Source organism: Gobius niger (genome assembly GCF_951799975.1).
Source record: "Gobius niger genome assembly, chromosome: 16".
Classification (NCBI taxonomy): Eukaryota; Metazoa; Chordata; class Actinopteri; order Gobiiformes; family Gobiidae; genus Gobius; species Gobius niger.
This window is the reverse complement of record NC_136867.1, coordinates 4,044,698-4,072,277: the sequence shown is the minus strand read 5'-3', so window position 1 is coordinate 4,072,277 and position 27,580 is coordinate 4,044,698. Positions and strand designations below refer to the sequence as shown.

Here is a 27,580-nt window from a genome sequence, read left to right as displayed (position 1 = left end):
CATTGTCCGAATGCTTTAGTAAACTGTCGTTCCGGCAATTAACATTTCAAAATCTCCATCGGTTTATGATTGTGGAATGCGCGACCGGCCCCCTTGAAATCACCACAGATTTGACTATTTGGAATCATTCTAAACATAGCAGGCCGTTCCTTTAAATGAACTTCCACAATCCTTACAGTAATCGTGGCTCCGAGCTAAACCGCGGCTGAGCTAACTGGACTCGACTCTCGGCCACATTATCCGATCAAAAACTCCGCAGATGAACTCATGTGTGAGCACTGACCTAATGCAATTACTTATCGGCGCTTTTTTTTTTTGAAGAATTCCGCCGCGCTGGAATTTCTCGAGGCAAAAGTTTAGACCAGAAGCCGCGACGCTGCAGCGCTTAGTCAATCGGCTAGCTTATCAAGTGATGCTAAAAGAAGCGCCTGTAGCTACGAGATGACGCACAGGACTGGACACGCAATTAGATGCCGGACGGAGAGCGGTGAAGCTGAGGGGGGAGGATGGACTGTACGCCAAAATGTCTCCCACAGCAACTGTTTAAGGCCATAAAAAGTTGTATTCCGATCTCATTCTCGAGTATAGCTAAGCAACCGGTGTCCAAGGCTTTGTCGGTGGCCATTTCGTCAGTTTGTTTACTGTTGGCGATAACCTTAAAAGCCAAATGTGTCTGGTCCGCGCAGACAACGTCTTTGGAGGCTCGTGCATCAAGGTAACGACCAGTTTGGGCAATCGATCGCTCATAAAAAACGTATTAGGCGAGCGCCGAGGTAGACGTTGATATTAATGCAAATGAAGATGATGCCTGGATTCACAAACAGCTCCTTCGACCAGTCACATCCTGATGATTGTCTCTTAACCAACCCCAGCGCTTGAAATTCCTAGAAATGCACAATCTTTCTCTCTTGTTTTGTCATTTTCACCATCTCTTAAAGGAACAGGCCACCGTTTTTCCATACCGAGATATGTTCTTACCTGAGCTTAGACGAGTTGATGCGTACCCGTCTGGTCTTTGTGCGTGCCCTCAGTCACGCAGAATGACCAAAGATGTTGTTAGCATTTGGCCTCTCCTAATGTGTTCCTATAGCTCCAAACGGGGTGAAGTTAGAAGCTACCACGCTCTTCCAGACAGGCACACATCAACTCGTCTAAGCTCAGGTAAGAACATATCTCTGTTTGGCAGTGTTAATTTTGACAACATATTTTAATTTAGTTTTAATTTTAGTCTTTTGATGAAAATGTTGTTCGATTTTAGTCTAGTTTTAGTCAAAAAAATATCTTCAATTTTAGTTTTAATCGACTAAAATTGCAAGTAGAGTCGACTAAATTTAAGATGAATTTAGTCGACTTTGCATTGATAATATTCATTATAATCATATTTAATGTTGTTCCTCTGCTTCATGGAGCTGCTCCACATGATTCATCCATTTGGCAGAGAATTTACATGATCTGAGGCTCTTTCAGACGGTCAATAGAAGTTTGGATGATTTTAGTCTCTCCTTTTCATTTTTATTTAGTCTTATTTTAGTCGACTAAAATATCTGGACATTTTAGTCACAGTTTTAGTCTCATGAAAAACTTCTAATTTAGTTTTAGTCCAATTTTAGTCGTCAAAAATAACACTTTGACTAAAATGAAGACTAAACATTTTAGTCGACGAAATTAACACTGATGTATGGAAGAACTGTGTGCCCTCAATCACGCAAAAAGACCAAAGCTGTTGCTAGCAGTTGGCCTCTCCCAGTGTATTCCTATAGCTCCAAACGGAGTCAAGTTAGAAGCGACCAAGCTCAGTATGGAAAAAACGGTGGCCTATTCCTTTAAAGGCCAACTTTGCCAAGTTTTCCCCAGATTGACACTTTTTGTTTCACTTTTAGCTTCAGTACCAATATCGTACCTAATAGTATAACCAAATCTATGTTTTTTTTTTACGCTAAAAGGGACCTGTGTGTAAAGAAGAATGTTACTGCCATCAATATCTCGTCATTTAGTCTGGAGCTTAGAAGAATTCATTGTGCTTCTCTGCTTCTCTTCACTTGTGTAAAACTATGACTACTTACTTTAAGGCTTGATCAAACCTGTCACATGTGCGTTAAACCTGACGGAAACACATTGGGAAAAGCGAGCAATCTTCAAAACCACCAACCAGCCACCGCGCAAGCTAACAACCAACGCTAAAAACACACTGCGGCGTGAACCCTGCGGAGAAGGAAGCTGTTTCTGACGCTCAAGTGAAATGAAACGATGTGAGGGAAACACAATAAGCCACAACCAAAGAGTGTAAATAAAATATTTTAAAAACAAACAAGAAAAGATCCCAGTACTTACTTCCCCCTTTGCCTTTTTTTGCTTTACATGACGGGAGCGGTTACATGTAGTGCCATTGCCCATCCATGCCCATATTCATCCCCATTCCACTCATAGGCCCTAGAGAGAGAGGAGAGAAACGCCAGAGGAGATGTCAGCGAAGGAGAAAAAAAAAAAAAAAAAGATCTCTGGATGGAAGGAGAAACAAGCAGATAGTTTATTTGTGAAAAGATTTACCCCCTTAGGTAAAAACAACAAGCGGGACAGGCAAGGAGGCTTAGAAGGAAACGGCGAGGCCACGGGGTGTTAATGCGAGGATTAGCGGCTAACAGGGGAGGCTAATGCTAAAGCTAAACAAGGTGGGAAGTGGTTAGCGAGGAAGTGCGCCGGGTCAAGAGGGCGGCTGGGTCAGAGCGATGTTAGCAAACGTCATGCGGGATGCTAAAGGGGAAGTCAAAACAAGCCCCGGACTGTGGTGAACGGTGAAATTTGAAGGGCAGGAGGCCGGTTTTGATCGGATTTTCACAAAATAACTTATGTGTGTAGGGTCTGTGTGACTGGACCACAGCTTACACCACACTTGCTAACCCTAACCCCCATGTTCAGGGGGGGCGGCAGGCAACTGGCCCTGACAGAAATGTGATAGTTCAAGATTTCGTATTTCTATTTACAGTGTTCTGATATGGATCCGAGGGAAATTTGTTAAGGGAATTGCTCAATGCTCATGTTATGAGGTAAGTATAAGCAACATCCATCTCCAGATCCTGAGCTACATGCACAGAGGATTAGCTTATTGTGCATGTTTTGAATTGATGGAGGAAACTGGAGTATCCAAGTCACCAGGAGACCCTAACCCTAACCTTGGACCTGATCCTCCTTTGTCCATATTTAAATGGCCGTTCATATTTTTTGTACTGCCGTCCAGTCCATTTTTAAAAAAATATATAATTACTAGACTGGTCCCGCTTGTCATGCTAGTACGTGTGAGGCAAGAGCTCTAACCACTAAGCCACTTGACTTCAGAAAGAGTGTTTTGAAGCTCTTGAATGACCCTGAAGCTGATTGTTGGCGTCACTTCTTTTTTCATTTTGTTAGTCAGATGCGCTACATGCTGGTTAACACTGCGCCCCTCTTCCCCCCGGCGTGGGCGCACTTACCGGCCGGTCGGATCCCCATGTGCTGCTGCCCGTCCAGCACGAAGCTGCCCATGGGCTGGCCCTCGGGACTGTACGCTGCTCCTTGGCTCACTGAAGGATCAAGAAGAAAACCTGATTGTAGTCAAAACGTGGACATCAACACGGGAAGAGGGCAGGCGGGCGGGGCGGGGGGCAGGAGGGGGCGGGGGGGGGATGGGGGGGAGAAGGAGAGAAAAACACCACACAATCAGCAGTTTGTCCCAGCGACAGCCCAAACACACTGTTAAGACATTGGAGAAAAAAAAGAGTGTGAGCGGAGGCGTCGCACGGCGGGCACAGGCGAGGTTAGAGCGGCACATCGGTCAAATTGTTTGATATTTATTACTTGAATAAGAATCATTGGTATGTTTTGGCACTTTCTGAAACTTTCTAAGCGTCCTATGTGATGAAATATGAGGACAACGATATCGTGGTCCCAACTCATTCCACACTTTTCCGAAAGCAAATTTCAGGGAGCTACACTGTCACAGTGAGGTAAGCAGCAAGCGACTTCGATATTGATAAAACAGGCTTTAAAATTAGATGCAGAGGGTACAATAATATTATTCCACGACTGGAAAAATACCGGTATAGTGCCTTAAAGGGACTATACGGAGTTTAAAAATGTTAAAATTACGTACTTTCCTCCCCCTACATGTTCCAGCCATGTCCTAATGTGTAGAATGAGCTCAGACCTGTTCACCACAACTGCCTCTAAAATCCTGCACTGTCACTCAAAAAGGTGTTCGAAGTGCCGTCATACACGAGCTTAATATAGAAGGTGCAGTTACACATATGGCCTGAGGTGGCAGTAGTGAGTATAAAATGGCAAACTTGCATCTAGCCCCTTTAAAGGGTCTACGGAGTTTAAAAATGTTAACATGTTTCAACAATGGCCTAATGTGTAGAATGAGCCCAAATCTATTCATCACTCAAAACGTTGTTACTTCGGGTCCGAAGTGCCGTCATGCACGAGCTTAATATAGAAGCTGCAGCTACATGTATGACCTGAGGTGGCAGTAGTGAGTATAAAATGGCTAACTTGCATCTAGCCCCTATAAATAGTGACTTTTGTGTTTTAAATTGCGATTCGTCTTGCAGTCCAGGTCGACACTGCTTAGTATTTTTTCCCCCTATTGGATTATTCTCAAAAGTAACACGTATTCTTAAATCCAGTATCCGTCGCCCATGTGGATGTACGTTCGCAGAGCATTTCCAGGCGGCAGACAATGGCCCGTGTCTTCCGAGTCGACACTGTGAGACATTGTTGGCCATGTACGACGGTGATTGACGCGTGGCATGCAGGAACACGCGTGCACAGAGCTCCTCCGGCATGCAGCCGCTATAGCGCCACCGCTGTCACTCAAAAAAAAGGAAAAAAAAAAGAAAAAAGGCCCCTCACAGGAGCGCCATTGTCCCCGGCCGTGCACACAAAAGCATGCAGTCTGACGGGACGGGGAGCAATCCGCGCACGCACAGTACAGTGTTGTTTCAAAGCGGATCTGTGGCGCAACTCCCTGTGTTGACGGGCGCGGGGTCGGAATGTGTGCCTTGCTATGCTAACCCTGTGTCAGTTCTGTGGAAATATTATGAATCGTGAAGAACATCGGGGGTATAGGAAACTTTGTCGGCGCACCGTCATACAGCATAACAAGTAGAGGGGGGGTCTGGATGTCCTCCCCCAGAGACATTTAGTGAAACTGTGTGTCATGCTTTTTGCCGAAATCATCTGGGTGGCAGACGGTACACGGAGATTTCATTAGTTTAAAGCTGGTATTGTACGCTATGCATCTCATTATAAAACCTTTGTATCAATCATGGACTAGCAGGCCAGAAAATTGTGTTTTTGAAAGTTCAGAAATTATGTTTTTGAAAGTTCCTTAAAGGAATAGGCCACCGTTTTTACATACTGGGATATGTTCTTACCTTAGCTTTGACGAGTTCTTTAGGAACTGTCTGGTCTTAACCCGTGCCTTCAGTCACGTAAACACAGCGCAGACGGCGTTAGCATTTAGCCTCTCCCCCTCTCCACTATAGCTCCAAAACAGGTCAAGATAGAAGCTACCAAGCTCTTCCACGTTTTCCCTATTTAAATATGGATCTAAGCGGATAAAAGGGGGAACTATATTGTAAGGCGTAATAATACCAGGAGTAGTTTGGCATCCGCACAGTAAAGTGAAGATTACTGCGCAGAAAAGTGAAGATTACTGCGCGGATTTCGAACTACTCCTGGTATTATTACGCCTTACAATATAGTTCACCCTTTTATCCGCTTAGAAAATCCACATTGTTTAATTTTGTGTAATTATACTTTGTAGTGTAACACTTCACATAACCATATTTAAATAGGGAAAACGCGGAAGAGCTTGGTAGCTTCTATCTTGACCTGTTTTGGAGCTATAGTGGAGAGAGGGAGAGGCTACATGCTAACGCCGTCTGCGCTGTGTTTACGTGACTGAAGGCACGGGTGAAGATCAGACAGGTCCTAAAGAACTCGTCAAAGCTAAGGTAAGAACATATCTCAGTATGTAAAAACTTAAACAGTTCAGCCGACACCTTGCAGTCTTGTTGCTGTCAATCTCATTTGACTGGTAGCTTTCTAATTGATATCCATATTAATGTTTAACCCAAGCCTTCACATTTATCATAATAATCGTTCAACAGCGCTAAACCCCCCCCCCCCGCTCACATTCATGAGCACTACCTGTTATGAACGCTGCTTATCTTTCGTGATAAAGCCCATCTCTATAGTACATGCTCAACTGAACGCACTGTTGTAACCTAACACTCTTATCTCCAATAATCTTGTTGCCGGAGATTAGCATTTAGTCATGGCGTCTTTGCGGTTTTTCTTTTTTTTTTTTTTTCTCTACAATTGGATTTTGGGGAAGTATTTACATGAAAAGTCCATTCAAAATCAAAATCCTTGCTAATTATTGAGAGATGCCGTTTTGATGATTTCTTTAAGCTGGCGATGTTGTTCCTAAGTCGATAAGGTCGGATGTAGTAACATTATAACCACATCCTACCAAGTCACTGCTTCCAAAAGTCATTCGTTTTTTGAAAAGTTATTAGTAAACGTTATTATTGGTGTGCTGTTATAATTAAAAATCACACTTAAATTCAAATTGAATCCAAAATTTAAAAAAAGTAAGAGCTGCGAGCCTTTGCGCCCTCCTCTCATGTCCAATTAGCAATTCAAAGAGAGACCTGCTAAAATCGCTCCCCCTCTGCTTAGTCTGGAAATCTCCAATTAGAGTCAATCAAAAGTCACCATTAACCTAATTGTGGGATGCTATCTTCATTATTTTTTTTACTGTCGTGCGTGTGTTTCCGTTGCTTACCTGCTCGATTCGACTGGTCAATCATGGGCTGTACTATTCTTCTCCTGGCGTTGATGAACCTGGAAGAGAAAAGAGGAGAAATATTCAGTCTCTTCTTGCGTCCGCCCACTTGGGAATGTTAGAGAAAGAAAGAATGAGAGTGAAAGAAGGTGAAGTAACAAAATGGAGATTTTAAGATGTAAACTACTGGAGGTATTGGCCAGATGAAAGCATTTGGATTTCGATGTATTTACCACTAGTGGCCTGGCAGCTAATAAGTGATTTATTTGAAATATTGTTGAGTATTTTTTGGACTGTTGAGGCGATACGTTGTCATTTTATTCGAGCAGTTGAGCTTCATAATGTTCAGCAGACATGATAATGCTCAAAAGGAGTAGGCCGAGGCTTAAAGGAACAGGCCACCATTTTTACACACTGAGATATGTTCTTGCCTGACCTTAGACGAGTTGATGCGTACCTGTCTGGTCTTTGTGCGTGAGGGCAAGAGGGGTGAAGTTGGAAGCTATACCACACTCTTCCACGGGCACAAAGACAAAACAGGTACGCATCAACTCGTCTAAGCTCAGGTAAGAACATATCACAGTATGGAAGAACGGTGGCCTTCCGTGTTGACATTTTCGCAGACATTTACACTCAGTTTACCGAAAGAACATTTTTAAATAAGCGCCAACGCAAGACTCATCATCAACAGTGATAGGTACACAAGGAGAACACACTCAATATCCAGCATGGAAGGGTCATTTGATTATCATCTCAATTTCCTCGCCGGCAGAATTGATAGTTATTTGTGCTTATGGAGCGCAGTATGTTACTAAATCTCAATAGTACTGGGACAGGACAGAGCTCCCTCGCAAAGGGCCGGCAGCATTTCCGAAGCAGCCCTGAAACTAACGCGCAATCGGGGCGTCGACTTGGGAATACTTCAGAACCTACAGTGCCATACTTTTTAATGTGCCTTATGATCTATTCGGGCCCCCTTTTAATAAAGCTTTTGATTACGTTGGGTTGCTACGGACACCGGGGAGGCATTCCTCAAGTATTAAGTGCAGCGGCGGAGGGAGAATGCTAGTCGTGGCACATCCCGCCCACTATTGTCTCTCTCTTGTCTGGTAATTTCTTTGCTCCGAGCAGCTTTACAGTATTTTATAGCCATCCAAAACTAGCAGCAGCAGCAGCCAGACTTGGTATCAAAAGTGACACGGCTATGTTGAACGGATGAATGAGTTTGGATTTGCAAGCCAAAACGTAAACCGTCTGGCTATTGGCCGACTCCGAAGCGATCGCGCCGTGCCATGCAAAGGTGGGAGTTGGTCGAAAAACGTTGTCAGGTGAAGTTCAAGTATAATAACATTGGAATCAGTTTTATTAAGTCTACCCATTCCTATCAGTTGGTGCTGCAAGCCCAAATAAACCATAAAAAAGACCATCCAAATAAAGAATTGAATCTTCAGAGCTTACGATGATTGAAATTTGAACAAACGACCACTGGAATCTTCCACTGCTTCGACATGACCACGTACGCTCACTTCAGCGACTTTCCCTTCTTGTCAGATACCCCCCCCCCAGCCCCCCCGGTGCATTGTGGGGGGCTCCGCACTCACTTTCCGCAGCTGTCCAGAAACGAGGAGCAGGCGTGGGGCTGCCCTGTGCCTTTCACGAGCTATTGTTATGTCAGTGAGCCCATCAATTAGACTGTCTGAAGTTTTATAACCGGGACCTATAGCTCCACAAAGCCTGCCCGGGCCGCCCCCATTGGTCCTGTGGCTACGGCAGCAGAGGAGCGATGGGTCAACTGGAGGTGACTGAGGCAAGTGGTAGCGTCTGGGCTGGGGGTAGTATGAATAGGCTTGGAACTTGGTAACTTTTGGGAAAAAATTTAAATTGTAATGGATCAAGTTCAAATGCAATGAGGTGAAATGGATTTGTTCAAAGTAGGGACACCTCTTCCAGTCGCCTAACAATGGTATGTCCAACGATTACTGTTGTTGAAAATGAAATGGCGGCAAAGAAAAGTTTGTCCTACGTAGTTCATCATTAATTTCTACACCTGGATTTATTGCATTACACAATTGGATGTTTTGTCAAGAATCAAATGACGTTTTTAAAATCTTTCAATTGTCTCTCCAGCTAGGTGATCCTGAACAGACCAAGCCTTGCTAAAGATTTGGAGATGAGTCCCCAAGAAGAAGAAGAAGAAGTCATCCACTGCTCCTGGCAATCTTAGAACATATCAAGTTCAGAGGACAACCTTATCTTTAACCATCATCATCCCTCATCCCTGTTTTTTTTTTAACCATATAGAATTGAAGTTCAAAGTTTAATCGTACATCTTTACAGTATCGGGACAAAAATCTCGCGCATCCCATCCACCAATCAAGCCCACCTTTTCCTGACCTCTCCTTCGTTCTTCTTCGACCCTCTCTCGTTCCCTTCACATACTAAACATGTTGCGTGGACTTAGCGCTACAGGTACCGCCATGTGGTTGAGATTATTCCCGGGGTTTCAAATCACGTCAGACCTGTCCGGCATGGAGTCCCCTTTTCCTTTGCGCTAAAGTTCCAAAGTGTCTCGTAACGTGCGGTCGGCGGCGGCGGCACCATCAGTCGGGCTAACAGAACCGTGATCATTAGCCCCGCGTGGAGACCTGGAACCAATTTGGGCTCCTAATCCCCCATGAAGCCCCCGATACCTGCCCTTAGCTTCTCCAATGAACTTAAACGGCTGTAATCTCGGCTAGCTCGCATGGCTAAGTCACATGGTCGAAACGTACAAAATGCTGGGTTGGGGAAAGAAAGAAACGAGGGAGAGGCCAGGGGGCATCAAGAGGGCACGAGTCAGGGGTGTACACTAAGCCCTCTCAAATACGACACAAAAATGGACAAACTACATCTTTTATGCTATACTATTTTAAAAACTTTTGAAGCTTATATTGACAGGTAGATAACTTATCCACTTCGCAAACCTTAAAAAGACCGCAAACTTTCTAAAATATTGAAAACATGGTCCGACGAAAAGACTCAAAATAGATAGTGATAAGGTTTTGCTAATGCCAATGCTAAAAACAACTTGGCAACAAAAACAAAGTTAGTCATCTTTTGAAAGAAATATAAATAAGGCGAAAGCAGAGATGCATCAAGAGGAGCTGGACAAGAAAACTGTGAGACATTCTTGCCTCTGCCAAAGTACGCTGGCTCCGGCCTCCAAATCAAAACCACATGCATTTGTACCCATTCCGATCCATAAACACTTCATATTAGGAATGTTACTCCCAGGTGCTAAATCTGCCCACGTGATTCCAACAGGAGAAGAAGAAAAAAAACAAAAAATCAAAGTGTATTTTGGAAAGGAAGAACATTCAGCTGGAATGAAGGGACTGTCAACATTAAGTCTGGCGATGGATGGCCTTTGAATAACAGACATTAACTTAGACATTTACTGTGTGCTGGAATACAATCAATATAACATCTCATTTTGAACACTTCCTATCATCAGCCGACCCTACCCTGACAACCTTTTGTTTGCACGCACCCAGACACATTTCCACGGCAACGCGACTGCACAGCGGGGCGGGTCAACAAACGGGACCGTCCCTCTTGCGGCCTGAGAGAGCACCTTTTATCAGCCCGAGCAAAGCCAATTGAGATTATCGGAGACCAGACTCCGATAACTGTGTTTTCCCTCGGCCCCTGAGCCGCTAATGGAGTGTGCTTAGAACCAACATGCGCCTCGGATCCTCCGGAGATGCACTTGGGAAGGAGAGATGGGGATGGACGGTAGGGGAAAGGCGCATAACCCTAGAGGGGAGAAACCAGAAAGCTTGACTACGGGGGGGGGGGTGGGAGCTCCGCACTTCCCAGGTACTTGCTAAAACATACATGCTAGCTCTAAATCGACGCAAGACAAGCCACAGGTGCTGCTGCTAGCTTGTCCGGATATGTTCGCTGTTTTTGACAGAAATCTAGGGCCTTTTTGATAAGGATAAGTCCACAAATTTGCCATAGTCATGTTGTGGCTTGACGTCCCTTCAACTGACCACATTGTGCCACTTTTTCAAAATTCAGTGCAAGTAAAGTTAATTAAATTTTGCTGATAGAAATGACCCCCCTCCTGGAGCCGCCACCTTATTGTGGTGGAGGAGTTTGAGCGCCCGAATGATCCTGGGGCTGTGTTGTCGGGATCTTTGTGCCCCTGGTCTCCCATGGCAAACAGATCCTAGGTGACGGGTCAGAAGCCCCTTATCAGAGACTAACAGGCCCGGTTAGAACCATGAGGCCGTCCTTCTGTGGACCCACCACCTGCAGGAGGAGCCATAAGGGGCTGGTGCAATGTGATTTGGCAACGGGAAAGTGGAAGAAAATGGATGTCCCGATTTAGTCTTTTCAAAGTCTTGTTTTGATATAGTGTGATATATTGATCTCGCGATATTCCTGACTTTTATTCTTGACTTTTGCAACAAAAAGAAACAAACTCATTTTGACAAGAAGGCAAATTTTACCCCAGAATTCCGCCCTGTCCTCACTCCGCCTCAATACCAGATGAGTTTCACAGTAATGTTGTAAAGTGTTCCATCTTTTTCGCTATCCGCAAAACGGTGCCAATACCAGGACAAAGTCATGTGACACGAAAACCCATAAACCGGCCGTGCAGAATGTCATGACGTCGCACGAACGGTGCCCGTCGCTCCTCACAGGGGACGAAAGGAAAAAGAAAAGTCGAAAATGGAACCTCGCTTTTATTATCAACATCTGGCGGCGGAGAGTTTATGACGGTTTGGCCTCTGCACAGTGTTAGGAGGCGCGCACGTTTAGCCGAGGCGAGCTCGCAGCATGGGAACTCCACGCTGTCTTCAAACAAATAATTAAAGGCCAGGTTAGCGGGTCGCACAGGGGTCATTCCTCGGGATACGGGGGCAGAATGTGTACATTAGGGACCAGGCGAGAGAGGGGAGAAAGTGGGGCCTGGGCTGGAGGCGTGTTTGGAGATGGGTGCCTGCCGTTGAAAGGAGACGCATTAAATTCTATTGCGACGTTTTCAAAACATTTGGCCTTGACATTTGTGTTTTCTTGTTTTAGAGTTGAAAACAAAAGTAGTTGAGATTTAGTTTCAAAATAAAGAAAGTTGGCCCGGGCAATGGTTGTCGTCACATCAAACTCCAGGTTAAGTTTCTTCATGAGGGAACATTACAAACATGGTCCAAAGTTAGTAACAGGGGACCTTTAATGTGGCAGCACTCGCACCGTTTTCAAGCCACATATCAAAAAATGACAACTATGTTTTGGAGCGCGGGTGTGAATGCATATGCACATAACTGTCAATATTGTCCATGTCAACGCATTTTTGACACCAGGCTGCCAATTGGCCGGCAGGGGAACTTTTACTTACACGGCCCCAGTGACACGGGACATGCATGTACAGCCTTCAAAAAGCGCTAAATCACATGACGGACTGCTAGCTCCACTACATTCTGCAGGAGTTTGCGGCTAGCTTAAGTCGTAAGTCATGGTGATTTAAGTATCCGGGCTTGGTTTTGCAAGCTAGCCACCGCGGGGTTTGACTAGTAGACCCGGCCTGAAAACTGTCTTAAGCTCGCTACAAGTGCAACCCGGACGATCGAGAGTAGCAAATAGATCAAATGGCTTCAAATGCTATGCATGTGCAATATATTAGGACATGTCCGTGACAAGTCAGCAAGATTTAGAGGTATGTTCAGCGGCTCAAAAGGTACATGCAGTGACTATTATAGGCCCAAGGGATGAAACACAGCAGCTCTACTTTAAAAAGCACACTCTCCGCCAAAATATAACTTTCTGAATTATATTTGCTTTACCAAAAGTAAATGGGTTAGGGCTGGAATTAAGCTGATTTAATATTTAGCATGTAATATTTACGATTAGCTCAATTAGCTATTGCAATAAGGCAAGAGCTAGTTTAAGATGTACTTTATAACATATATATATATATATATAATATACTTCCTCGATTTGCTCTCTTAGCCAACCAACTTTACAACATGTAATTATTCCACGCAGCCTACTTTAAAGACCGTATTTTTTGAACATATCAATAGCATTTAGCTCTTTAATCAGTAGCGGCTAACCATAAGATTAGCATCTGTAAATCTCTTTTTAGGCTAAGTTTAAGCTAGCCAAATCAATTTTCTTTGACATTCCTAACTAGCTAGCAGTTATTTTACAAGTTGGACGTCCTTGTTAACTAGCTGCGCAGTCACGCTGGGCGCTCCAGAGAGGGTTAAGTCGCTGGGCTAGCACACAATGTTATGCTATACCCAGCGAGTGGGAGTGCAGGGGGGGTTCTGGGGGGGAGGCCTGGTTAGCGAGATGAGAGGTGCGTCTAAATGAGGGCTTACGCAACGCTGCTACATGCCGCATGGACCTGTTTGAAAAGAGAGACGGCTGGTTTTGCTTTAAAGTGTAGCTGATGTATTTTTGTACAAGTTGTATTTGGACATTATCTAACCCCATTAAATACATTATTATTTTAAGCATGTTATATACATTTTATGAAATAATATGAATGATAGTATGGAAACGTTTGAATAATAGTAGTTTTAAAATCACAAATGAAATGTTTTTTTGTCTAAAAAAGTACAAGTCTTTCTTTTTATCCACAGAAGCCTAAATTTGAACAAAAAATATTATAAAGTGAAGAAAACAAAAATGTGCCCCATTCCAATGTTCTCAAGGTAGTGATTTTCACAAAAACTGGAAAACTTTATTAAACTTTTTTTTATTTTTTTATCACAGAATTAATTCATATAAACCAATTGTAATATTGCTAGTGAAAACAAATGTGAGAAAAAAAAAAAAGGAGTGAACGTGGAAGTGAGCCTCCGAAATCCCTGCTTAGTCACTCCGTGCTCGTGTTTACCTTGGGCTTGGACTGAGCTTTGCTTTGCTAGTTCCTGGTGAGGTGCTCGCACACTGACACGCCCGCTAACTCGCTCCTGCAGTCGGCATTCCTCCTCCTCCTCCTCCGCTGTGAAATCGTCACGCCAAAAACCACCCCTGGCCTGGAGCGCGGCCAAGAGAGCGCGAGGAGGGCGGGGCGTAGTAAGCACTATCTGCAACCTTTAACCAATCACACGACACGCTGAGAATAATGAGGGCCAATCGGGGAGCTGGGCCACTCGCTTGACAAGTTTGTGATGTAAGAAGGAAAGCACGGAACTTATTTAAAACTCTGTACTGTAGTAATTCAAACTATCGCAATCACAGTTTCTTCGCTTGACGTTTTTCAGATATTTCAGCTTGTAGGTTTCACTGGACAGGACAATACATGAAAGAGGGTGACGATGGCGTAGAGCAGACCACATGTGCTGCAACCTCTGGAGCTCACTCATTTCTCCAATCACTTGGGTCACATTTTAGGTGGATCTTCGGTACGGTGGCGCAGCGGTTAGCGCTCACGCCTCACAGCTAGAAGGTCCCGGGTTCGATTCCCACCTGGACGATGCCTTTCTGTGTGGAGTTTGCATGGTCTCCCCGTGTTAAGTAAAGTTACACTGTATATAAGTAGAGAAATCTCTGTAGAGAAATTAGTTCTCTGCATTTGACCCATCCTCAGTGGCGCATGGGGCGACCTGTAGGAGCAGTGAGCTGCCAGCATGGGCCGGCGCTCGGGGACCCATCTCCAGGCTGGTGGTCAGAAACACCAGGCTGTAGGATTAACCTATTGCACATGTTTTTTTTATAACCTACCACTAACCTACGCAGACACGGGGAGAACATGCAATCTCCACACAGAAAGGCCCCGTCCAGGTGGGAATCGCACCCGGGACCTTCGAGCTGTGAGGCACGAGCACTAACCGCTGCGCCACCGTGTCTGCGTAGGTTTCCTCCAGGTACTCTGGTTTTCCCTACCACTAAAATAGATTGATCTCAGTGGGACTGTCCTGGTTAAATGAAGGTCAATAAAATAATAGACAGTCTGCAAGCGTTTAGGTAAATATAGTCAAGCGTGAAGAGGAACTTCAGTGCTTTCCCACGAATTGTGTTGAAAAATCAGCATTGTCACTAATTCTCCGGCACGACCTCAACCTAAATCAGAGAGTACTGGAAAGAAAAGTATCTCTGCCATTTTTGTTCCATAAAAGGCTACAAAAGGGTGAAACAATCTGCGTGATTTGTCGTCGGTTCCTAAACGTCAAACTTGCTCAGGCCAACATCTTACTTTGGAAACCTCAAAAAGTGATTGTGTTGCCAAAAAGAAGTTCTCAAAGACATTTTTCTAAAAACGTACCCAGACATTGGTTGCTGTGCCAAAGGAATAGAGGGAATGCATGGCACGGCGGCAGAGGCCAAATGAGTGGCAGTTCTGCGTTATTGCTTGTTTTGACTTTTACACATTTCATTTGGTGACGAATGACAAAGACGTACAGTTACTGCTCCTGTGTAACACCGTCTGTGAAAAGTGCCTCGTCGTCCACTCCCTCGCCAACCGCTGTCCCTCTGGTTCCTATTAAACATCATTGTTTCCATAACTTCCGTTTCAAACTGACCCCTTCTCCTCGTGAATGAAAACAGAACGCCGTGTTTTCGGTATCAAGGAGGTGGATGCGAACGGAGCCCAATGAGGGAAGCGGTGTTTAGGTGTAAGCAAACGGTCATTACGGGCCGGTCGGACACGCGGGCCGGACAAAGGGCGGGCGGCGAGTCAGTGTAGTGTCAACAACGTGATTCAATTAGCCGTGCATGCTCCACTGGCTCCCCCAAACACCAGCAGGAGCTTTAGGACAAGGCTGGGATTCAAGGAGCTTTCTTCTCCAGATTCCAATAGCAAAAAAAAAAAGCATGAAAACTCTGCAACAGACTGAGAGTTAAGTTTGTTTTACCGACTTATCCACTTCCCATCTGCAAACAAAAGTTGAATTCTCTTTTTGAGAGCGTCGGTAATTTGTGGCTATGTTGTTAATATTTATGGTTTCTCCGAGTTAATGCTCAGCTGTTAAATCGTGGTGGGCTTCGCACTGCAGTCTCCCGCTGACAGAGAGAGAGAGAGAGAGGGGAGCAGAGCGAGCGTGCCGCAGTGCTATTGATTTATTTTAATTAGCTGCTCGTTAAATCGCGTCAGTTTGAAACACAAATATATCATTCCCCAAACCCTTAACGACTTTTCTACTCCGCGGCTTTTGGGAAGGGAAAGCGGTCGCCGCGGCTGAACGTACAACAACACTCACGGTTGTTCTGAACTCGTTCGGATGTAGCAGCAGAGGATTATTTTAAAGCCGCACTACGGAACATTTCACCCAATAATTAAACAAACTATTTCATTACCGGTGTTTTGAAAATGAGTGCTTCGCCTGCGCCTCAGACCTGAGCCGTAACTTTGCCTGTCTACATGGAGATGCTGCTGCTTTGCTTCAGTCGAACATGAGGTTTAGATAGAGGCGGCATCGGCTAGCGCCTCCGCTTCACAGCTAGAAGGTCCCGGGTTCGATTCCCACCAGGACGGCGCCTTTCTGTGTGGAGTTTGCAAGTTCTCCCGTAGGTTTCCTCACCACTGAAAGGTGATTCTGAGCACCAGCCTGGCTCCACATCATGGAGATGGGACCCCGGGCGCGGCACTGCATCGATGGATGGGTTAAATGGGGACAAATTTCCAAATTTCCTTACAGCAGGGGTGTCCAAAGTGCGGCCCGGGGGCCAAACGCGGCCCTCAGACCAATTTTTGGTGGCCCTCTGCCTTCTTGCTGAATCGGGACACATCATCAGAGAGAGTCCTTTTTATTTGAAATGTAATAATTCTGCACAATTCTAACCAAACAACTAACCTTTTACTGTGAGACAGAGCTGGCATGAAGGTTTTGAGCAGAAATAAAGGTGTGCGGCGCAATTTAAACCTCTGCTAGTCAAAGGTTTTGCGGCACAAACCACCGATCTATGGCCCTTCACCCTGTGTACGCTTCAGTATGCGGCCCCACAAGGAAAAAGTTTGGACACCCCTGCCTTAAAGGGACAATTAAAGGGGCTAGATGCAAGTTAGCCATGTTACACTCACTACTGCCACCTCAGGCCATACGTGTAACTGCACCTTCTATATTAAGCTCATGCATGACGGCACTTCGGACCCGAACTAACACCTTTCTGAGTGACAGTGCAGGATTTTAGAGGCAGTTGTGGTGAACAGGTCTGAGCTCATTCTACACATTAGGACATTGTTGGAACATGTAGGGGGAGGGAAATACTTAATTTTCACATTTTTAAACCCTGTATCGTCCCTTTAAGTCAGGGGTGTCCAAACTTTTTTTCCCGTGGGGCCGCATACTGAAGCGTACACAGGGTGAAGGGCCATAGATCGGTGGTTAGTGCCGCAAAACCTTTGACTAGCAGAGGTTTAAATTGTGCCCCACACCTTAATTTCTGCTCAAAACCTTCATGCCAGCTCTGTCTCACAGTAAAAGGCTAGTTGTTAGAATTGTGTGGAATTATTACATTTCAAATAAAAAGGACTATTTCTGATGATGTGTCCCGATTCAGCAAAAAGGCAGAGGACCACCAAAAATTGGACTGAGGGCCGCATTTGGCCCCCGGGCCGCACTTGGACACCCCTGCTTTAAGTATACAAACAAAAGATACACAAGATCCATCCAAATGCTTGATTTGTGTGACCCAATGCACTTTGTAACAGTGGCAATTACAGTTGCATCATTTTGACTTCATCTCGTCTACGTAAAGTCAAGAATAACTGCAGTCCTGTCCAGGAAACAAAACATTTCCATCGGCAGAAAGTTGAGAAAAAACATTTCCTGACACATAAGTGGGACAGACCTAAACGCACTTGACCCTTTTTGACAAAACTTAAATAACTAGTAAAAGTAACTCGATTACTTTTAGAAAGAGTAACCAGTAGTGACTTTTACTGCGTAATCTATTGAAAATGAACGTGTCCATCCAGAGGTGCGCGTACCCGTGATTGATAATCCCTAACTTACAGGCTTACTGTGAGAAGAAAAGGGGGTTGAGGGGGGGGGGGGGGGGGGGCAGGTAGTTTTGTTGGGGGGCAGCGCCGGGGGCACCGTAAAAGGCCAATGAGCGGCGCAATAAAACGTTAAAGCAAAACAGGTCAGCGAAAGTCCAGCAAGTCTGACTTTGGAGACGGAGAACAGAGGGAGCACTATGTTAACACTTTATACGGTATCTCTTTCTCCCCAATCTCTTTCTTTCTCCCCCCCCCCCCCCCCCCCCTCCTTTTATGTGTTAACTTTATGCGCGAGGCGTAAAAGATCTCGCGTGGGCTCTCTCTCCGCTATCATTAAGTTCAAATCCAGTACAGGTGGTAAAGTGGGCCAGAGCCTGCACTGGGGGGGGCGACTCGCACAGCGTCCAGTCACAGGTGCTATCGGTTACAGGAACAGCCTCCAGTCCACGTCAGGCTGTGCCACATGCGGAGGCTTTTCAACACAAGAGGAACCAGAAGAGGAACCAGGCATGGGACCGCAGATGACTGTTCCTGCATTGATGCCTTTGAATGTCTGTCATTGTTATTAAAAATGTTTTTTTTTTTTTGGATCTACCAAGGGAGATGGAAGCAGCCAATGGACATTTCTTTCATCTTCATTCATTTTTGCATTGTACTTTTTTCAATCAATTCGTCGAAAATCCAAATCTCTTTCTTTCCTTTTGGTGCTGTCCCTCTCTCTCCGCTCTTCCCCCTCCAAAAAAAAAAAAAAAAGCACTCCACATCTGCGGTAAATCAAACACGGCTGAGGTAATGCGCGTCGGGCATATGTCTCCTGACTGCTGTTTCAACTTAGGGCTAGGAAAACGGCGCGGAGAAAGATAGGATGAGCTTCCGTGATTCCATTTTTTTCCTTTTTTTTTCATCTTCATTACGGAAAAGTGTGGGAAAAGAAGAATGTTCCACAAGGTTTGGGGGGGGGGGGGGTTTCCGTTGCTTTTTCTTTGGCCCCGGCCTGGTATAGTCGATAAATTAAGGCTGGTGTCCGCAGATTGAAGTCGCAACTGCATTTGGAAACAACCGGATCGGGCAATCAAGGAGAGGCAACCATGTGTCGGTGTCAAAACATTTTCCGAACAAAGTGAGCTCGGAACGACACAGCACTACTGAAAATCCTTTTTAGGAGAAAGGATACTTTGGTCAAAAACGTGGATGATTATTATTGGACGATGCACCGCCTTAACGGTACCTTAACCTCTTAACTCCCGCCTGAACCGAGAGGATCTTTTTCCTCACGTCAACAGATTTTTTTTCCCATCATTTTTTTGCTGGGTATTCAACTCATTTTTGTATCTTTTTTGTCATTTTTTATCACATTTTTGTCATTTTTTTCGTCACATTTTGTCAATTTTTTGTAATTTTTTTGTCAAATTTTGTCACATTTTTGTAATTTTTTCGTCATTTTTTAACACATTTTTTATACATTTTTTATCACATTTTTGTAATTTTTTTCGTCACATTTTGTCACATTTTTGTAAATTTTTAATCAATTTTTTCGTCATTTTTTTGTAATTTTTTTGTCACATTTTGTCACATTTTTGTAATTTTTTCGTCATTTTTTAATACATTTTTTATACATTTTTATCACATTTTTATCACATTTTTATCACATTTTTTTCGTCACATTTTGTCACATTTTTGTCATTTTTTTTGTCAATTTTTTTGTCAATTTTTAATAATTTTTTTGCCAAATTTTGTAATTTTTTTGTAATTTTTTCATCATTTTTTCATCATTTTTTCATCATTTTTTAATAAATTTGTAATAAATTTTTGATCACATTTTTGTAATTTTTTTTGTCACATTTTGGTCATTTTTCGTCAATTTTTTCGTCAATTTTTTATACATTTTTTGTCATATTTTTGTAATTTTTTTCTCAAATTTTGTCACATTATTGTCATTTATTCGTCAATTTTTTTGTCAATTTCTAGTGACATTTTTGCCACTTTTTCATACATTTTTCATCACCTTTTTGTCAATGTTTTCTCACTTTTTTGTCACATTTCCGTCATTGTTTTCGTCTCAGTTTTGTTGCTTTTTTTCACAGCTTTTCCCCAGAAGCTTTTGGACTGGGGTAAAGCCAAACTGGAAAAAATGTGCTCGGTTCAGGTGGGAGTTAAGGGGTTTACTTGATGGAGGGGATTGATGAGCACCCGAATGATCCGTGGAGCTCTGGGGTCTCCCATGGCAAACATGTCCTAGGTGACGGGTCAGACAAAGAGCGGCTCCGAAGCCCCTTATGAGAGACCAACAGGCCCGGTTAGAATCATGAGACCGTCCCTCTGTGGACCCACCACCTGCAGGAGGAGCCATAAGGGGCTGGTGCAATGCGATTTGGGCAACTCAAACAGCTGCCCCCACGACCCGGCAACGGACAAGTGGAAGAAAATGGATGGAGTCCTTCTTCTCTGATGGCACCGGCATATTCCAAGATGACAATGCCCCAGATTCATCGGGCCCATTGACAATCTTTGGGATGTGCTGAAGAAGGCTTAGCGCGGTGTTCACACTCTCCCATCATCAATACAAGATCTTGGTGGAACATGAACACAACAGTGGATATTGCAGCAACAAACAAAGCTGTGTGAGATTTCTTTTGGACATCACCAGTATGTTTTTTGGATTCTAGTGAAAGAAAAGAAAAACCCAGGCACTCACGCATTTTCCTCTGCATCTTAGAAAACAAATTCAACTATTCATAAACATCAGATTCACATTTGGCTTCTAACTGTTGGAAACGGCTCAATCCATAAATGCTCCTAAAATCGCAAATAAAGAAATACAAAAAAAATCACGTCTTGAGACTACATTGCTGCACTATCCTAACCTTAAACATACCTCCTCACTTCCCGATCCCGCTGGCAGCCCCTGGGTCGTCTTTAGGTGCCTGTGGGTGCTTGCTTTTGTTCCCCCTCCTCCCCCCCCCCCCTGACCCTCTCACTGTGGGCTGCTCCGGACCCCAGCTGCCCACTGTCCATCAAACACCTCCGGAGCCACGTTTAGGGGAGCTGCAGGAAGAGCGCGCTTTCTGTCGGCGTTTGATGCGCCGGGGCAGCAGCTGTGGTCTGCCCATAGCCCCTACTTTGTTCCGCAGTCTCCCCTCCATGCTCTGTCCTAAGGCGCAACAACACCCCGGCTAGCTCCGGACCCGAAGAGGGGGAAAGGAAAAAAAAAGAAAAATAGAATAAAATCCCGACAAGCTTTGACATCAGCAGCGGGGGTGTTTCTCAGCCCCAGCCCTGCTCCTAGGCATCTTTTTTTTTCTTTTTTTTTTTGTACTTGCTTCAACCCCCCCCCCCCATGCCTTTAAAGACGTACTTATTGTTTAAATCAGGGTGAACGGAGTGCCCGAGGCGTCAACACACCTGTAGGAGAGCGCCTTGCTGTAGCCAGCGTGCTTCATGGCTAACCTGGCCTGCTCAGGTTAAAGTGAGAACACGTGATTCTCAGGCAAATGTGAATAAACAAATGGAATCCCTCCGATTTTAATCCAAATCCTTTCAAAAAGTCAAACTGGCTTTTTATCTTGGAATCAACTTGAACTTATTGGACTTATGGACTGGAAATTTGAATAGACATTTTACCACTTCCAGAGAGCGGTCGTCAAGTACGTAAAAAACCAAAAATTGGTTCATGTATAATCATTTAACTGATGGTGAAAGAATATTAATAATTTTGCCTAAAATTGTTTAGAAGTTGAAAATATTCTTTTTAAATTTAGATTTCTTGTTTTTGTACCGAAACAACAAGTAAGTTGCCGTAACGCCTTTGCTCTGCCCAATCCCGTCAGACCTTGGAAGCTAAGCAGGAAGGGCCTGGTTGCCTCGCTTCCGTCAGTCTACCCCAGGGCAGCTGTGGCGACAATAGTAGCTTACCCCCACCGCGTATGGAGTGAATGAATAATGCGATGTAAAGCGTCTTTGAGTGTCCAGAAAAGCGCTACATAAAACCAATGCATCGTTATTAGTATTATTAAGTAGGATATATAGTACAAAAATATCTATATATAGTTATATATGTTAGTTATTTCCCCACACTTTCCATAGTCTTCAGATTGGTGCTAACGCGCATCCCCAATCTGATCTTTTCTTTCTGTTTTAAATTCTGCATATTTCTCTCCGTTACTCTGCCGCTCTCTTGTGAAGCTCCTCGGGTTGGTTTAAAATTGGGCAGCAGACAAACGGATTAGGGCGAAGCGTACTTCCACACCTCTCTTGTTAGCGCTGCCTTTTTTCTCTTTACTCTCTATATCCCTCCCTTAAGACAACACCTTATTAACGTGCATAGGTGCTCGAACTCCTCGCACCGCTCGGAGCGCTGGGAGCAACAGCTGTGCCTGGCCCGGTTTGAAAAGGTGTCTAAAAACATGCAGCGTATGTCAATAATAGCCTCTGTGGTGGTGGTGGTGGTGGTGTGGGCACAATGACGGGGCTGCACAAAGTATCGCCAAATGATCATCTAGGGCTGTGCAATTAATTCGATTACGATTTCGATTACAACAGTAAACGATTACAAAATTAGCATAATCGCAAAAAATCGATTATAATTTTTTTTTTTTTTCAAATACTTTTTTTTCCAATTTTTTTTTTTTCCCAATTGTTTTTTTCCCCACATTTTTTCTTTTTTTTTTTCAAATTATTATTATTTTTTTTTCAAAGCCGACTTGCGTTATTATCAGGCCGCTGGGATTATTTTCCCTTCGCTTTTCTCGTGCCTGACATAAAAACAAACGGCGCTGTGTGAGCTGTGTCAGTTTGCTTGCACAGGTGTGAGGGCTGGCCAGCAGGGGGCAGGTGTGAAACGGGGACCTCTCTTTAATCAAGGCGTACTTGAAATCATTTGTACTTTTATGACTGTCCAGAAAACATAAAACATCATCATAGTGTTTTGATTAATACATAAATAAAATAAAGATACTTTTTTTTTTTAAAGGCAACAAATAATCGTTTGAATAATCGTGATTTCAATTATGACAAAAATAATCGTGATTATTATTTTTTCAATAATCGAGCAGCCCTATGATCATCATCTCAATATTAGGTGACACAATATCCATAGGCCACATTACAGGTGCTCGTCATATAATTCGAATATCATGAAAAAGTGCATTCATTTCTGTTGTTCAACTGTGAAACTAACATATGATCATTACAGGCAAAGTCAGATATGTAGCCTTTGTTAGCATTTTGAGTATTATGGCTCACAGCTTGTAAACACCCTAAATTAAAATGTTAAAAATGGACTGTAATCCATAATCATCAAAATTATAACAAAGGCTTGACATGCATGTAATGAGTCTATCATAAATTAGTCTCACATTTTAAGTTGAACAGAAGTTAATACACTTTTTCATGATATTCTAATTATATGGCGAGCACCTGTGTATCACAATATCGCTGTGGTTTTAAATCTGATTGCAATTTACTTTTTTTTTAAACTGCTTAAAAGAAAAGTACATGGTATCTTGAAAAAATGTGATAAAATGTTAGCCCAATGATTAAGAGGGTGCCGACAAGGGGACCCAGTTTCCCCCATAAACTTCGCACACGGACAACAGGCTTATCCTTCTTCACGTGCCCCTGCCAAAAAAACTAGGTCAAGATTGGGGTTCCTGGGTGCCACGTCGCGGTTGGCCACTGCTCTTGAGGCCCTTAAAAGATGGAGAAAATAGAGAAAACAGCAGGAGCAATGACGAGTGTCTTAGCTTACTCTAACAAAGTCGTTTTAGAGCAGAATACCTGCACGTAACTCCAAGCACTATCATGTCTAATACACCCACTGAAGGGCACTCCCCAGATAAGTGCGGGGATCACAACATGGGCCATTATTCTCGCCATGGAAAGCACCGCCCCTTTTGCACTGATATAACCTATGCCAGCAGGGGGCATTTGTCGGTCTCTACAGTCACACATGCCTTCATTTCAATAGACTTGGCATGTTCCTATGTTTTGGAGGATTAGCATTGGCTGCGCCCTTATAAAACCGAAAAGATGGTCTTTATCAAGGATGTATTTGACCCATTCTCCATAAATGCTGCTGGGACAACCGGAGCATGTACTGTATATTTATTTAGCTACTAGATTTCCCCCTCACAAGCTACACGTTGAACACTTCCTTTTCTAAATCCACCACAATTTCTTCACCGCTCTTTTGCATTTCCACTCCCCCCCTCTCCTCTCTCGGGTTATCACATACATAGATACTGTGCCACTCTCGCACACTCCCCCTTATTGTCGGATATCAAACGGGGCGGCTTTGTGGATTTACCGGGGGGAGCGGATAATGACATGACAGAGGCGTGATATTTCAAACAAAATTGAGTGTCGATTGCCTCGCGCGGCGGCAACAGCGTGGAGCGCACCAGCGGAAATAAGGCCAAACGCTTTGGCGGGCGCCCGCTATCAAACGCTCCCCTCCACTCCGCCCCTGTGATGCGGTAATGGGCTGAGCTCAAAAGGGAGAAACAAGAGGGGAGAGGGGGTCCTTCCCAGAGCGGCTTCAGAGAAACACGACTGCACCGCAAAGGGCTACAGTGTTAGCAAGTCTTAGTTTAAAAAAAAATATATATATATGTTGGACTAGATAGCAGATTAAAGGAACAGGCCACCGTTTTTCCATACTGAGTGATGTTCTTACCGAGTTGTTACGTACCTGTCTGGCCTTTGTGCGTGCCCTCAGTCACGCAAAACAACCAAAGATATTGTTATATTGTTAGCATTTGACTTCTCCCAATGTATTCCTATAGCTTCAAACGTATAAGCTCAGGTAAGAACATATCTCAGTATGGAAACAACGGTGGCCTGTTCCTTCAAGCTCAAATCTAATAAGAAACAGTATTGAGAAACCTTGGAATCAACAATTCCTGAAGGATTTGGGGGTTTAAAATTGTAAATATTGCCAAATTAATTAGAGAAATGTAATGTAGTGTTTCATCTTACTTTGAAGTTGCAGTAATAGTCAGATTGCAGGTATTAGCTTTTCAGCTGGAAGCATGTGAAGTGTCTTGCCCAGGACACAACAACACAAACACTTGTGGAAGCTAGGTTTCAAACTAACCAGATTTTTTTTTGCACTATATAACATCATAAACCGTGCAATTCACTGAAAAGGGAAGCATTTCAAATGGCGTAATGCTGCTAGTGAGTTGGAACTTTATCAAGTTAGCTACAAAGTACCGTACACAGATACAAGTAGGCTATTGATTGTCACCAGTTTAAAGGACCAGGCCACCGTTTTTACATACTGAGATGTGTATGTTCTAACCTGAGATTAGACGAGTTTATAAATACCTGTGTGGTCTTTGTGTGTGCCCTCAGTCACGCCAAAAGACCAGACAGGTACGCATCAACTCGTCTAAGCTCAGGCAAGAACATATTTCAGTATGGAAAAAATGGTGGCCTGTTCCTTTAAGGATGTTAAGCCTGGGTGTTTGATATGCAAAGAGTAAAACAACATTAACTTAGTTGTTGTTTTTCCTTATACCAACACACTAGGCTAACCCCTAAGCATTTGTGGTCCTGCAAAGCTCTAAACTCACTCATTTTTTTTTACTTACATCAAGTATTTATATTGTTTTAGGAAAGTATACTGTCACTAAGCACCGTTTTTGTTTAGGAAACTGCCAGCTCGCTATATATAGTCCGACGCGGCATTAGCTAAACAGCCCCCGAGCCACACGTGTGCGCCTTCAGACACGAATGTAGGCCAGCGAAACGGTCCGAGCGATTAGATGTGACACTAGATCTGCTGGATAGGCTATCAGGCTTCCCCTAACGCCGCGGTTTGGGTGGCGCTGCCCGTGGGATGCTTTAAAAGCCACGACGGCGCGAGTCTTGAGTGGGAGGCTCTCCCGTCGGGTGTCATCATGCCCGCGTCATTGTGTTTGCGGTGAACGAGTGAGCGTCTCTGACCGTCAAACGTCTGGGTGAGAACATTACTGTGACCACGAGCAGCGTCGGTCAAATGCTGTCAGCGCAGCTCCCCCCCATCAATTATTAATCCCAGCTTCAATTGCACATAATTGCTCTGACAGATATAAGAGGAGGAAGAAGCTAGCTTGATACTATTTGACTATTTGATGAAATATCCGATTCTACTTTGAGAATATATGCAGTATCTTTCAACTCATAGTATGACTTGCTTTTTCATACTTTGGCATTGTATAGTTGTCATTGTATCAGAAATAGAAAGGACTACAGCAATCCAAACCAGTACAAATACAACTATAGCTAATAACTAATACTACATGCAAGTTATTTTTCAATCCAATCCAATACTTGTGCACAGGGTAGTCACCAATACCGAGTACCAATCCGATACCACAGCGTGTGAATTTAAACAATAATGACGCCGGTAAAAAGAGGTTATGCCCCAAAGCACATGGCTAATTACGTATGATAAACAAAGTCCAAATTGTGCAATTCTGTCAATGTTCTGCTTACACAGATTAAAGGAAGGCAACAAAAAGGTAATACAAACATATATATGATCATTACAGAGTTTAGTGTCTGTAGAGCCGGCACAGCCACTGTTTAAGCTGCTGTGACCGGAAGTGTTGGTCACGACACAGTTTGCAGCTAGTGTCGGATAGGTTTTGGTCCGGATACTTGCCCATACTGATACCCGTCAAATATGCGGTATCAACATAAAAATCGTTTGCCAGTACGCTACAAAAAGTCATTTAAATATAAATAAAACTTATTTTTAATTAGCATTTTTTGTTGATTTGAAGAGGTAATCCAAATGATCCGCCAATGGAATTTTCGCACTTAAACAAGATCAATAATAAGTAAATAGTTTTTCTCATTTTAACTCCAATTGAGGTAAAACACTCGACTTAACTTCTCAAGATATCACTTTCTGCAGGGTATCAATATCGCAACAACCCTAACTGCATCCTTACCAACCACCACTACTAGCCTACTACAACTACTTCTTCTACCACCACCTCCTACTCTTTCTTAACTTATAAGAGCTACTTCTGTTTGACCAATTAAAGGAACAGTCCACCGTTTCTTCCATACTGAGATATGTTCTTACCTGAGCTTAGACGAGTTGATACTTACCTGTCTGGTCTCTGTGCATGCGTTCGGTCATAAACAATGACCAAAGATGTTAGCATTTAGCCTCTCCCAAACGGGGAGCTCCAAACGGGGGTGAAGTTGGAAGCTACCACGCTCTATTACGGGCACAAAGACCAGACAGGTCAGGCAAGAACATATCTTAGTATGGAAAAATGCTGGCCTGTTCCTTTAAGCATTTGAACAAGACATAATACTATTAGCACCACTACTAAAGACTACTTCTAAGCGAACATCCAGAATGTATACACAATATTTGACATAAATGATATGAATCTAGTCGCTGTGCAGTCCATGTCTGCCCTCATCCCTGCACAGTAGCTGGTATGGGTGAAGAATATAAATAGTCTAGTAGTCTATGGAGGCAGAGGGAGAGTTGGCAGGGGCAGGGACTGACACGCTGGAGAGGGCCAAGGGGACTAGGCGAGTTTTTTGATCTGCAGGGTCCCATGCTGTGACTGGCCTCCTTCACGAGCGACGGCCCCCCAAACAAACGCAGCCATTTCCCCACCATTACCATCAATAGACATGTTCCAAAGCTGAGTCCACACAAATGGAGATTATATCCAAATTGTTTTTTTGTTTTTTTGTCCAGGAGCAGTAGACCAGGCATTGCGTTTCAATCGCTTCTACTGAAAACAAAAGCTCCTTAAGCAATGGCGCTGCGCGATATGAGGAAAAAATGTGCGATAGGG

General features: G+C 43.8%; 1 protein-coding gene across 1 annotated transcript in view; it reads right to left on the bottom strand.

Annotated features, from left to right (window-relative positions):
• Window positions 1–27,580, bottom strand: part of meis2a (Meis homeobox 2a) — a 151,614-nt gene that overhangs the window by 8,386 nt on the left and 115,648 nt on the right. The window contains 3 exon segments of the mRNA XM_079573242.1: window positions 2,332–2,430; window positions 3,468–3,557; window positions 6,830–6,888. Of these exon segments, the coding sequence (XP_079429368.1) occupies window positions 2,372–2,430; window positions 3,468–3,557; window positions 6,830–6,888 (208 nt within the window). The 3' untranslated portion in view covers window positions 2,332–2,371.